At 26.5% G+C, this 14,995-nt stretch overlaps 1 protein-coding gene and 2 long non-coding RNA genes across 4 annotated transcripts in view; 2 read left to right on the plus strand and 1 right to left on the minus strand.

The window, feature by feature from the left end:
- Nucleotides 1-13,708, minus strand: LOC123263654 (calcium-binding mitochondrial carrier protein Aralar1). Of its 2 annotated transcripts, none has more exons than XM_044726564.1 (11): nucleotides 13,655-13,708; nucleotides 7,483-7,539; nucleotides 6,961-7,103; nucleotides 5,649-5,764; nucleotides 5,250-5,566; nucleotides 4,024-4,320; nucleotides 3,073-3,438; nucleotides 2,642-2,977; nucleotides 1,819-1,921; nucleotides 1,405-1,495; nucleotides 1-382 (listed from the first exon to the last, which is right to left on the minus strand). In XM_044726564.1, exons 1-11 carry the CDS (start codon nucleotides 13,697-13,699, stop codon nucleotides 199-201), a joined length of 2,055 nt encoding a protein of 684 aa, XP_044582499.1. In that variant the 5' UTR covers nucleotides 13,700-13,708; the 3' UTR covers nucleotides 1-198. The 2 variants fall into 2 exon arrangements, with proteins under 2 accessions (XP_044582499.1, XP_044582500.1); XM_044726565.1 differs by lacking the exon at nucleotides 13,655-13,708 and adding an exon at nucleotides 8,562-8,612.
- Nucleotides 8,861-11,970, plus strand: LOC123263665. The gene is made up of 3 exons (XR_006509200.1): nucleotides 8,861-8,958; nucleotides 9,034-9,071; nucleotides 11,931-11,970. It is a non-coding gene; the product is annotated as an uncharacterized LOC123263665 (long non-coding RNA).
- The window catches only part of LOC123263666, an 18,205-nt gene continuing 16,266 nt past the window's right edge, over nucleotides 13,057-14,995 (plus strand). The window contains exon 1 of the long non-coding RNA XR_006509201.1: nucleotides 13,057-13,135. This is a non-coding gene — a long non-coding RNA (uncharacterized LOC123263666). The remainder of the gene's footprint in view (nucleotides 13,136-14,995) is intronic.

Consider the following 14,995-nt stretch of genomic DNA (forward strand, 5'->3'; position numbering starts at 1 on the left):
TTAAATTGAATTAATTATTAATGATAAATATATTACAGTTTGTTGTATTTACATTGTATGTACCGGTTTCGTGTTTTATTTATTAATATGTTTATTTAAAAATGAACGCACTAGGTGCAAAAAAAATATATTACTTTGTTTATTCATTAATAATTAATAATAAATTTTTTTGAGTTATTTTTTTTTCGTTTTAATAATTTATTTATTAGGAATTGGTCGAGGGGCAGCTTGGAATCGTGGCAAACTGAGTCCAAATTTGGTTTCGATTCCTGAAAATATCGGAACTGCGACCTCGTATCCACCTATATGGTCACTGTTTTTTGATTTTAGATCATCTGCGATTCCGGTAGATGGCACTTTTAAGTCAGACCCAGTTGGCCGACTGTAAAACATAATTTTCTTTTCAATATCTCTTTTCACTCTAACTAATTTACTTACAACTAATTTTTTTCAGTAGTATAAGGTAAAAGCCCCAATTATTGACACTATAAGAGACAAAGTTATGATTTGATTTTTTTTAAGCAATCAAATATCAATATTGAATTTTGTTTGTTTGTCTCAAGTAATGTTTTAACTAATTTCTTTTTTTTAAATGATAATCACTGATATTTACTAATTAATTTTAAATAATTAAATATAGTATTCGGATACACCAATTATTGACAGGTTAAAAAACTGATTGATCTAATTATTGACATACCTTACCCCCAATTATTGACACCTATACTAATGCCTAGAATTATCTGCTTATTCTTATTCATCGAAATTAATTAAGTAATCAATATTATTAAAGTTTATTAATAATAATTTCCATAAATGATTAATTACTATTAAAAATATAAAAATTAATTTAAAAATAATTTATTGAATCAAGAGTTCAAACTCTTACAGTTAATTTTTTAGGTTAAAGTAAAAAAAAGGCGTGATAACGCTGTCGACTGGCTGTCAATATGAGATTCAACTTAAAAATTATCAACCAGTTATTGACACTCATTATTTAAATATTATAAAGGAAACAATTAATTTCGATTACTCAATTTTATAAATTTTTCATATATCGCGTTACTGATGCCATAAGGGCGTATCTCGAAAAAAATACCCTTGAAAAGGCATAAGGGCGTATAAAAAATTTTTTTCCGGGATTCGACGTAGTTATGTCTGAAACGGGCAGAAATGCAAAAAAAAATTTTGGTACGCCCTTATGGCACCCGGGGTACCCACTGTAATTTTTTAAAATTTTTTAATTAATTAGAACTTAATAAAAAATTATATAGTTATTCTTATTACAGATAAATATATTTAAAAATAATTAAAGGTGTCAATATTTAGACCCCTGTCAATAATTGGGGCTTTTACCTTAGTGGTCAATTTCTATAAAAAAAATTTAATTAAAAATGTACTTACGATCCACCAAAATCGACGACAAATAACCTCTGCAATAACTCGTATGTAAACAATGTAACTCCGAATTGCGGCGAAGATCTAAAAACTCGAGCTAAAAAAATTAATTAAGATTTATTAATATCATCATTAATACTCAAACAATTATTATTAATATTATTAGTTACATTAAAATAAAAAATCAAAAAATTATCACAGATTTTAATGACGATAAATAAATAAAAGCCCAGGCAACATTTATAATAATTACTATTAATTACTTACTGACGTAATTAGCCAAAATATATATAAAAAGTAGAAGGTGGGGGTAGGGGGCCGATAAACCGAAACAAATTTTTTTTAAATTAAAAATTACCCGTAGTATTTATTTAATCTTAATTATTTGTAATCATAATTATAATTAATATTAATACATACCTGTTGCGCCTTTCCAGAAGGCTCTTGCGCCCTCTTCGTGGTAAATTTTCCTCGCACAGTCTATCAACCCGCTGTAGGTTGTCTGTCCTTGCCTGGCCACGACCTTAAAAAAAAAAAAAAAAAATAATAAATTAGTCGAAAATTGACCTGGGACCAAATGAGCCGTGAGACGGCTCATTTTACTCGGGAGGTATCGAAGATTAATAATTTTTAATTACTTTATTTTAAAAAAATTTCTTAGACCCATCAATCACCTCATTAGTTATTAATGAAAAAAAAAGTTTTGTATTTTTAAAAATGATTAAAACTGCGACCTAGATCTTCAAATCCTGATTAAAATGAGTACCTACAACCTTTATTGATTAATATTTGTTCTTACCAAAAATCGCATTAATAATTTATCAAATGATCTATAGATCATTAATCAAAATTGACCTGCGACCAAATGAGTCGTGAGACGGCTCATTTTACTCGGGAGTTATCAAGGATAAATAATTTTTAATTAGTTTATTTTTAAAAAATTTCCTAGACCCTTTAATCGCCTCATTAATCATTAATGAAAAAAAAAGTTTTGTATTTTCAAAAATTATTAATACTGCGACCTAGATTTTTAAATCCTGATTAAAATAAGTACCTACAACCTTTATTGATTAATATTTGTTCCTACCAAAAATCACATTAATAATTTCTCAAATGATCTATAGATCATTAATCAAAAATCGACCTACGAGCAATCAGGTCGTGCGATACATCATTTTTTTCAGAATTTCGCCTACTTTTTAACTATCTACTTTATTTTTCCCAAAAAATAAAAGATACTAACCTGCAATCGGGTTTTAATAACGTCGGCAGGTGTCACTAATGCAGCTGCAGGAACTCCAGCTATCGCGCCAGCGCATAGCAAAGATAATGGCGTGTTATAACCTCCTTCATCAGCAAGTTTTGCTTTGGTGTGCGCGTACATCGGGAAGTATATCGCGCTGAATGGAACGTCACGAAGTAAACAAGCTCTTGCTCCCTTATAGAGTCCAAAGAGTCCCAATTCTTTGACGACCGCCCATGCACGGACTTTTTGTGCTCCTGCAATTTCTCCAGCTACTTGCAACCTGATTTTCACTATCTCCAGGGGATTGGTGAAAATTACTTGTGATCCTCCAGCCTGGAAAAAAAATTGTTTTTTTCAAAATTAAAAAAAAATTTTTTTTTTTTTTTTTTTTTTTTTTTCAAAAAAAATTATTTTTTTTTTTAACTTACACAAGCCCCAGAAATAATTTCTCCCAAAAGTTCAATATTTCCATTTTTATCCATAAATTTATCCCTGACAAAATCATTAACCGTGAGCTTAATAGCCTTCTCAGGTGCAACTCCCATTAATTGTGGAACAAGACCTCGATATAGACCAAAGAATCCTTCGTGCCTGATAACTTTTTTACAGCAATCAAAACTGTTCCTGTACATAAGCTCTCCAATAAAAGATCCCGTGCGTTGATTTTGCATCCGCGTTTTCACCAAGTCGATAGGATAGACTGCTGTTGCTCCTACAGCACCTCCTATTGATCCCAGGACGAACCTGTAACCTGACTCCAGAATTTGGGTCCCTATTCCACGGTCAGCTGGACTCTGAAAAAATAATTCAATATGAATAAATAAAATTTTGCTTTATAAATAATAAATTTTGTTAAATTGCACTGTACTTTCTTAAATATTGACTTTTTTTAAAATATAAGCTCATTCTGATGTTATACTCATCAAGACCTTTAATTTGAGTACCCACATGCAATTTTGATATATTTTTCATATATACATATTTATAATATATATATATATATATATATATATATATATATATATATAGCATATATATATATATGCTATATATATATATATATATATATATATATATATATATAAGCTCATATTGATGTTATACTCATCAAGAGCTTTCATTTGAGTACCCACATGCATTTTTGATATATTTTTCATATATACATATATATAATATATATAAATATATGAAATATATGAAAAATTGATGTGGGTACTCAAATGAAAGGTCTTGATGAGTGTAACGTCGGGATGAGCTTATATCTTTAAAAATGTCAATATTTCTCAAGATACAAAGTAATTTCTTAATTATGTATCCTAAACACAAAATTTTTAATCTCTAAATAATATAGATAATTTACTAAGAAATTTGATGCTTACCGAAACCGCTTTGATTTCCGCCAACCGCCTGGTGATATGTTTGAAATATTGCTCCGGAGTAATGGCCACGAGGTCGTTGTAAATAATCTTGGTGTTTTGCCGAAGCAGGTCGCATAGGTGAAAAAGGATATCGACTTCCAGGGGAGTGATCTGGGACATCATCTGGGCGGAATAAAGGAACTCCTCCTTGGTCACTTCTTGGTATCTGTGCCCGTTGGTCGCATTCAGGTAGATTCTTTTCACGAGCTCCATGTTGTTTAGGAGAGAGTTGAAGGCCATGAAGTACGGGAAGCTCACCTGTTAAAGTAACTTTTGAGTAGCTTCGCGACCTAGGTCATGAAATTCTGAGAAAAATGAGTACTCACATTTGATATTTGTCTTTAGGCTTTCGGTTAAAAAATCGCGTTAATAATTTATTAAATGATCTATAGATCATTAATGAAAATTGACCTACGACCAAATGAGCCGTGAGACGGGTCATTTTTCTCGGGAGGTATCAAAGATTAATAATTTAATATTAGTTTATTTTTTAAAAATTTCCTAGACCCATTAATCGCCTCATTAATAATTAATGAAAAAATAAGTTTTGTATTTTTAAAATTTATTAATACTGCGACCTAGATCTTTAAATCCTGATTAAAACAAGTAAGGTAAAAGCCCCAGTATATGATCATGTACCAGTATATGATCACTCCATGTATTTGTATCTATATTCGCAAATATACTGGTACATGATCATATATTGGGGCTTTTACCTTACCTACAACCCTTATTGATTAATATTTGTTTCTACCAAAAATCGCATTAATAATTTATCAAATGATCTATAGATCATTAATCAAAATCGACCTACGACCAAATGAGTCGTGAGACGGCTCATTTTACTCGGGATGTATCGAAGATTAATAATTTTTAATTAGTTTATTTTTAAAAAATTTTCTAGACCCATTAATCGCCTCATTAATCATTAATGAAAAAAAAAGTTTTGTATTTATATAAATTATTAATACTGCGACCTAGATCTTCAAATCCTGGTTAAAATAAGTCCCTACAAACCTTATTAATTAACATTTGTTCCTCACAAAAATCGCATTAACAATTTATCGAATGATCTATCGATCATTAATCAAAATCGACCTACGTCGAATCTGGTCGTGCGACGCGTCATTTTTCTCAGAATTTCATCTCCTTTTCAAAAATCAACTTTATAAACCCCTAGTTCTTACCTTACGACCTCCATGCCCCGTAGTAGCTGCAGCGATCAAGTTTTCCTTGACTTCTTTGGTCAGCAGGTGGCTCTTGATGCTCATCATGATTTCCTGGAAGTCCGTGATGGAAATAAACCCCTGCATGTCCTTATCGAACTTTTTGAAGGCTTCCAAAGCGTATTCCTCGTGGAAGTCGTGGAGAAACTGGCTGAACTCTCCGTAGGTTATCAGCCGCTTCCGATCTTTCCCGAAGTAGAGCTTTATAAAACTGCTGTCCATATTAAAGGGCATTTTTTTATGCAGCTCTGTTTTTTTCATCACCTCAGCGAACTCGTCTGTAATTAATTAACTAACTAATTAATTAATTGAATAATTAATTAATCAATTAATATTTTCTTTTTATGTAATTTTGTTTACCAAATGCAACCATTCCATTTCCATTGGTGTCGAACAATTGGAACGCTGTTTTATACAATGCATCCGGGACACAAAGTAATCCTTCAAATGCTTGAAATTCCGCGAATGATATGAGCCTGTAATTTTATTTATTTATTTTATTAATTAATAACTAGCAACCTTGCAGTCACTATGTGACTGCTGTAATTTGTAAACTATAAATTATTAGATTGCACTGTACTTTCTTAAATACTGACATTTTTTAAAATATAAGCTCACCTTGATGCTACATTCATCAAGAGCTTTCATTTGAGTACCCACATGCATTTTTGATATATTTTTCATATATACATATATATAAATATATAAAATATATGAAATAGTATATTACATACCTAGGCCAGTAAAATAAGAAAAGTCTCAGATCACATGTAATTGTTGGCCGAGGCGAAGCCGAGGTTGACAAACATGTGATCTGAGGCTTTCTTATTTACTGGCCAAGGTGTGTATACTATTTTTCTGCTCGACGTAGTCGGAATGTGGCAACTTTGCTTAGCGCAGCGGCCAGAAAGTTGCCACTTTCCGGCCGGAGGGCAGAAAAATTGATGTGGGTACTTAAATGAAAGGTCTTGATGAGTGTAACATCAAAATGAGCTTATATCTTTAAAAATGTCAATAATTTGAAAATTATATTGTATTTTGTCAAATTATGATATTCTTGAAGATATAAGCTTATTTTGATGTTACACTCATCAAGAGCTTTCATTTGAGTACCCACATGCATTTTTGATATATTTTTCATATATAAATATATATATATATATAATATATATATATATATATATATATATATATATATATATAAATATATATATAAATATATGAAAAATTGATGTGGGTACTCAAATGAAAGGTCTTGATGAGTATTACATCAGGATGAGCTTATATCTTTAAAAATGTCAATAGTTCACTAGATATTTGATAAATTGCACTGTATTTTTTGAAATATTGACATTTATAAAGATATAAGCTCATCCTGATGTTATACTTATCAAGACCTTTCATTTGAGTACCCAAATGCATTTTTGATATATTTTTCATATATACATATATATAATATATATAAATATATGAAATATATGAAAAATTGATGTGGGTACTCAAATTAAAGGTCTTGATGAGTGTAACATCAGGATGAGCTTATATCTTTAAAAATGTCAATATTTCACAAGATACAAGGTCATTTCTTAATTACATATCCTGGAGACAAAATTTTTCTTATTCTCTTCATAATATAGATAATTAATAATTTTTTTATTATTTTCCAACTTACCCATCTTTAGAAGTATCAACAATTCCAGCGAGTAAAGCAACTGAATCTGGATTATAGTCAGAATCTGTATAAAGTCCCAGGTAACTTCGTACAAAATCTGACGGGGTCATATAACGTTCTCCATTTTTTTCCTGAGTTGCATACTGAAAAAAAAAAAAAAAAAAAAAAAAAATAAATAAATAAAAATTATTTTACGTATTAGTTAAATTATTATTTTAAAAATTATAGTACGTATTAATAATCTTCAAGTAGTATTCCGTGACATAATTAATTATCAATATAAATATCATTAAATATTGATAATATTAATAGTAATAATAATAATAGTAATAATAATTGATAATAATATAGACCTTAGACCCCTGATTAATAAATAAAATTTTTTATAAAAATTAATATACTAAAATTATTTTTTAAAACTAAATTTAATATAAAAAAAATAATATAAAGAAAAAAAGAAATTATTATATGTTTGATATCTAATTAATTCAGTATAACAATAAAATAAAATAATTTATTTACCTGATTAAATATTTCATGAAGACGCTCACTGTTTGCTCTCTTCAGGTATCCAGCTCCCTAAAAAATAAAAAAATAAATTTATTAGATGAAATTTAAATTAAAAGTTTTATTTATTTTTTTAAATTTAATTTATGATTACTGGCAATATTAAGGTCATTTTAGGTTATTTTACTATTTTTTTGTTTTTATTATTATTATTATTATTATTATTATTATTATTTCAATTAAATTACAAAATTTTATAATCATAACAATAATAATAATTTTTACATAAATTTTTTGCATTATTATTATTATTATTACTGTTATTAATATTTTAATTAAGTTACAAAATTGAATAATAATAATTACAATAATAATAATAATTTTTACAAAAATTTTTTGCATTTTGATTATTATTATTATTATTGTTATTTTTATTAAGTTACAAAGTTTAATAATAACAATAATGATAATTTATATACAATTTTATTATTATTATAATTTTAATTAGGTTACAAAATTGAATAATAATAATTACAATAATAATAATTTTTACAAAAATTTTTTGCATTATGATTTTTGGTATTATTATTATTTTTTTTTTTTAATTAAGTTACAAAATTGAATAATAACAATAATAATAATTTTTGCAAAAATTTTTTGCATTATGATTATTGTTGTTATTATTATTATTTAAATTAAATTACAAAATTGAATAATAACAATAATAATTTTTGCAAAAAATTTTTGCATTATAATTATTGCTATTATTGTAATGTTTTTTTTTCTATTTTTCTTTGTACACCTTATTAATAAATTTCATACAAGTTTTTTTTTTAATAATAATAATAATTACAAATTTTTTAATAAAATAAAAATTTTTTTTATTTTTTATCAATGACCTTGAACTCAATAAATCAATTAAAGGTATTTATAGGTTACAAATCTTGTAACTGAAAAAAAAAAAATCTACATTTTTTTTTTGAGTTTTTATTTTTTAAATTTAAAAAAAAATTTTTTTTTTACTAAAAAAAAATAAAAATTCTATTAAAAAAAAATTAATATTACTAAAAAATATTTAAAAGAACAATACGTACGTTGGAAGGCATAATATTAAAATATTAATAAAAAAAAATGGTGGGTTTAATAAATACTTGATAAAAAAAATAAAAATTAATAATTATTATTAATAATAATAATTTTCTAATGTGTTTTATATTCCAGTGTCAATTGGTTAAACGTGACACTCACACACACACTATACTAAATTAGTGGAGTGCTTACCAGCAGACCTAACCAGCTTGCCAGTGGTGAGCGATTATGAGACGGAAGATGAAAGAAGAGGATGAAAAAATATAAAAATGAAATGGCGGAGAATAGAAAGAGTGGGAGTGGGAAGAGGAAGGAATTTTATTATTGAATAGTACTAACTTGTTGAAACTTGGAGCGGGTGCTGGTGTGTCTGATGTTGCTGGTACAAATGGCGCAAGCAAGGTATGTATAGTTTGATAATATATTACTTGTTATTGTATAATATGTGCTGCTCTAATCTTTTCTTTCTAATTATAGATTATAGACGCTGATTTTAGTAACGGTTTTTTTTTAAGGTAAGTTTTGAATTTTGTTATTATTAATTCTTTAATTTTTTATTAAAAATAATAATTTAAAAAATTATTTTAATTTAAATAGACATTAAATTATTTTTTTGATTTTTATTGAAATATTTTCTTAAAATAAGTTTTTGTTAAAGTTTGAAAAATTAATTATAGGGTAAGTGTAGGTATTACTGCGGAATTTTTTATTTCAATGATAATTAAATAGTACTTGAGTTTTTTAAATTAAAAAAAATTAAGAAAACGGTTGACCTTGAGCATCCCTGCAACTTCCCGCTAATTCCATACGTAGGCGCTTAAAATTGCACCAATGACGTTTTTGAGCTCTTCGAGCTCAAAAATACAATTTATGGGTTATTTTGAGCTCTCCAAGCTCAAAGAGATTGTTTCCCTATGCTTTTGAGCTCTTCGAGCTCAAAAGTCTGATAGGGATTTGATGACACTATTTTTTGAATTTTTAAACCGTAATAACTTTTGAATGAATAAACCGATTTTCACGCGGTTGGCAGCATTCGACGCAGTTTTTCAAGCCTCACAAAGAATCTCAAATTTTGAATTGATCGCGCTAGAAATTTCGGAGTTATTCCGAAAAAACACTTTTTTCGATTTTCTTTCGTTCACGATATCTCTCGAACAAATCAACCGATTTTGACCGGACTGGTGGCGATCGACGTGGTTTTTTGATGTTAAGAGCTGATTAGTTTTTGGAATTGAACCATCAAGCCGTTTAAAAGTTATTCCAAAAAAACCACATTGGAAAAAATTTTTTTTTTCAGTTTTTTGAAGATTTCTCAAAATCTATTGATCTGAATCAGTCCAAATAGTTTTCAAAATCTAAGTTTGGTCAAGCCCTTTCGAATGGCACTAACCGCGATGAAATCGGTCAAGCCGTTCAAAAGTTATAAGTGGTTCACATACTTTCACACACACACACACACACACACACACACACACACACACACATACAGATACCGTGACAACCTCGCGGGGATAGTCAGGGAAGCTTCCTGTGATCTTCAAACGTCGAGATCTGATGAAAACTCGGTTTTTGCAAAACGGGGTGAAAACAATAACTTCCCGATTTTTGAAAATCTTTGATTTTCGTAGCGGTAAGTTAAAAATTGTTGCTAATAATTGAAACCTTCAAGAAAATATTTGCACAGTAGTTTTACACGTACAACAATTATTCAATTTGTTATTAATAAATTAAAATTAACTGGCTATGCAGGTAGTAAACTATAGCTTTTTTGTGAGTTTCCGTACAAAAAGGGGTGATACTAAAAGATCTTTTTCTTTACATAAAATGGTTCAAATTTAATATTTTTTGCATATAAAAGTAAGATAACCCATCTTCAATATCAGTCATGTATTAAAAATTGAATTTTGATCAATTAATATTGTTTATTTAAGGACGCAGTAATAGGTACAAATAAACTGACATGTTTGTATTTCTGCGAATGTTTTCAATAATCCACAGTAATAGAAGCACCTCTATTTGTATGCATTTGTACCAATTACTGCGGATGTAAAATTTATCCGGATTTATGCGGATAACATTTATTCTAATCTAAAAAGAAAATATTACCTGTCAAGTTGCCTGTAAATTGCTCTTAGTTAAAAATAAATAATCTTTAAAATAAATTATAAACAGAAAATTGATAAAACAATAAAACAAATAAATTGAAGTTGATGAAAAATACAAGTGGTAATTATAATAAAGAATTTTGCTATGTGAAATTAAGCAGTGAAACTTTCAAACTAAGAAATTTCCATTAAATTAAGTGAATGTAACTTGCAACATATTCAAAAATTTTTCTGATTGATTTAAAAAAATTCAAAATGATTTTTTTCAATCAAGATTTGTTTTTCTCCGAGCAAGTTGATTTTTTAATTACTATAAAGACTGCTTGTTATGTTATACGACACTGGAATAGTCATTATTTTTAATTTAGACATGCTGTCTTAAATTATCATGTTTATTGATATGAATTCAAATTATTTCAGGAATACGTTTTTCTAATCAAGTCATTTTATTTAACAAATAGCTAATTAGGTATCTTTCAAACATATTTTATTCATTTCTTGTATGATCCCGAAGTTGTTTGTCATTGAATTTCAGCCGCAGTAATTGGGTCATTCGCAGTAATTGGCACGCAGTAATAGAGACAAGCTCCTTTTATACCCGCAGTAAAACATGCATATGACTTTTTTTTTAAATACTTATTATTTAGACAAAATATTAGTTGATCGCACTCTTGATTTTTTTTTAAGTCAATAATGAATCAAACTTTGGTTAAAAAAAAAAAAAATTATTGTTATTTTTGAAAAATTCAATGAAAACGCCTCTGAAATAAAACCAGAAAAAACCGCAGCAATACCCACACTTACCCTACTAAAGTTACCTGACGTTTTAAATTTTTCGATTTTTATTTCAATAATTAAATTATAACAAAAAAATATTTTTTTTTAAATTGTACTCACAGTTTTTAAAGTTTTTTATGGATGAAATTTTTTTTTATTTTTTCGTAACAATTTTTTCAATAAAAAAATATTCAAAATTTTTCATGAAAAATTATGATTTTTAAATCAGCTATTAATATTTTTTTTTTTATCAAAAAAATTCTTAATTCTTTTTAAATTAATATAAATAAAATTAAAAAATAGTTCCTTCTACTGTAAGTATATTACAATGATTAATGAATAAATTTTTATTAAAAAAATTAGCTCTATAAAATTGTATTAATATTTTTTTGAAGCTTTTTAAAAAAATAATTATTGCAAATTTTTCTTGCTATTTATTTATTAAGAAAAAAATTCTAAAAATTTGAATAACAAAATTTTTTTCTTTTTTAGGAAATAAAAAATATGGAAATTTTTTATCAAGCAAAAAGTTAATATACTTAATAAAGTTAAGTATAATTAATATATTTAAAAGGTTGTTGAAGAAATATATCAAAAATATGTACTTAAGATGTGAATTTGTCGTAAATATTATATTATAAATATTGTTATTGTGTGTAAAAATTTATTTAATTATTGTACAAAAGAATAGCGATGGCTAAAATAAATAAATATTATTATTATTATTATTATTATTATTATTATTATTATTATTATTATTATTATTATTATTATTATTGAATATAAATATTAAAAAAAATAAAAATTTTAATATAATCAAAATAATATTATTAATATAAATTATGACATTTAATTACATATTTAATCAAACAAAAGAATTGAAATTATTGAAAATAATTCGATAATTTTTTTATATTTTTAAACAAGGATAATTATTAATTATTTCTTTTTTTTTTTAGGAAAAAAAATCAAGGATGTTTAAAAAATTAAATTAAATTTTTTTTTTTATTTAAAAAAAAAGGTCAAGTAATTTTTTATTAAAATAAATAATTATTAATTAATTAATTAATTTTTAGAATAAAATAGAGGATTTTCTCTGAAGAAAATATCGGTCTGATTTCTTTTTATAATAAAATATAAAAATAATAACAAGTAATAAATAAAAAAAATATAAGAAGAGTAAATACAGAATTATCACTTGTTACTATAATTATAATTATCACAGTTGACTTAAAGAGACATACATGTGTGTTAATACGTAATAAAAATTGCAGGGGGTCTGCTAAGTCTTAATACAGCTCACGGCCGTATCATACACTTGCACTGATAATAATAATTTAAAATCAATTATATATGATATTAATTATTTGCTTTAAATTTTTAAATCCCCGATTAAATGTAAGTACAATAATACTTTTTAAAAATCTCCTTGAGTAAATTTAGAATTTATTGAATAATTGCAAGGTCAGTGTGTAATTAATCTTGTACTTCCGTGTATAATTTTTCTGATTGATGTTTTTTTTAGGAAATAATTTTTAATTTATGTAATTGATCAATAAATATTTTTTGCAGTAAAAATATTGATTTTTTATTAGGTTTTGTTTGGTGGTTTTAGAAAAATTGATGTAACTCCTAAAATATTGATTTTAGGAGAAATTTATAAGAACACAAAATTTTAGCTTAGGAAATTTCCTACAGTAAACGTTTTAGTACTTTAACTCTATCTTCAATATTTTAGGAGATATCGCCACTTATAGCGTTGAATTAATTCAAAATAAAAATTAATTATTTAGGAACTATAAAAATAGCCATAACTCCTAAAATATTGATTTTAGAAGAAATTTATAAAAATACAAAATTATAGCTCAGGAAATTTCCTACAAAAAATCTTCTAGTACTTCATTTCTATCTTCAATATTTTAGGAGATATAGCCACTTAAATATTTCCTAAAATAACTAATTAATTAATTATTAATCACAAAATTTCCTATTGAAAAAATAAATTTTTTCATGACCCTGAAAATTTATTGACTAAATCTGAGGGTTGAAAATTGATTGGTCCCAGTGACCTCGAGTGCACATGTATATACTCGTGCAAATAAAATCGATATCCGTGTCACTCCGCGGCTCTCAAGGATGATTAAAATAACTAATTAATAAAGAAACAATTACTAACTACAAAAATGATAAATTTTATTATAAAAAAACTTACCTACCTCTTGACAGGTCGCGTTAACAATAAAATCACTTAACATTCCCATATAAATAAATTATTTTTTCAAATTTTATTGCACTAAATAAAAAAACCTCAATTTTTTTTTATAAAAAAATTAAAGAATAAATTTTATTATTATTTTATTGGCTAAGCTTGTTATTTATAGCGAGCGAGGGCTATTAAAATTTATTTTGAAATTATCTTTGCGTTTAAATTTTATTAAAATAACACGAGTGACGTTTGACCGACCAGTGAGCGACGGAGACAAATTCAAGAACTGTATTTACTCTTCTTGGTATTTAAAAATGGCCGCTAAAATTAGTTCTACAGTTTTCCGCTAGACGGCGCGTAAGTTTAATTTTCAGCGAAAAAAATTTTAATTTAAATTCTCAATTTTAATTTTAAACATTCTAAAAGGTCATTACCAACTTTGTAATTTTATTTATTTATTTCCGAGTTCTCTAAATAATTTTTTTAAATCATTAGTACAATAAAAGCTTGTATAACTCTTTGAAAATTTAACAAAATTAATTTGTTCTTTAAGATTCTTAACCAGCTCTCAATTCTCTTTAAAATGACTACCCACAAGCCTAAAATCCGTCAACTTTTTCCCAATGCGCGGAAAACCCGGAAAAACCTTGAATTCCAAAAAACTCCTTTTTTTCAAAATATTTTCCGCTCAAAATTTTCCTCTCCCTAACACCCTTCCACCCCTAAATTTTCAAAATTTCCCCAATTTTCCTTTAAAAAAAATTATTTAAATTTTCCCGGAAAATTTCCTCTAACTCCAGAAAATAAAGAAAATTCAATTTTTTCTTAGATTCTCACTCAGCGTTCAATTCCCTTTAAAATGACTACCCACAAGCCTATAATCCCTCAACTTTTGCCGAATCCGCGGAAAATTGCGATTTTCCGTGATTTTCCGCGGATAGGCAAAATTCTACAGAACATAGTCATGTGCACCGTTAAAAATTTTTGTAAAATTACAATCATATTACAAGATAAATAATAAGTAAAATTACAAATCAGTGTATAGCAATGCCAAATAAAATACAACTCATGTAATTTTCCAATGCCTGTCGGGAAATCTACTAAGATGTATTGTAATTTTACAATCTTCTTGTATAAACCTAACACGCATTGTAATATTACAGAACCGTTGGTCAATTTTTACGAAAAAGCTTTTTAATTTTGCAAACATTATTTGTCATCTGATTCGGCATAATTGTATGTAAAATCACAAAAAATTATTGTCACTTATATTACAATAATCTGATAAAAAATTTAAAAAGCTTTTTTTTATTTTTACAATTTTCATTGTAAAATTACACAGTGCAATGTA

The sequence above is a fragment of the Cotesia glomerata genome, linkage group LG4 (assembly GCF_020080835.1).
Source record: "Cotesia glomerata isolate CgM1 linkage group LG4, MPM_Cglom_v2.3, whole genome shotgun sequence".
In the NCBI taxonomy this organism is placed as follows: Eukaryota; Metazoa; Arthropoda; class Insecta; order Hymenoptera; family Braconidae; genus Cotesia; species Cotesia glomerata.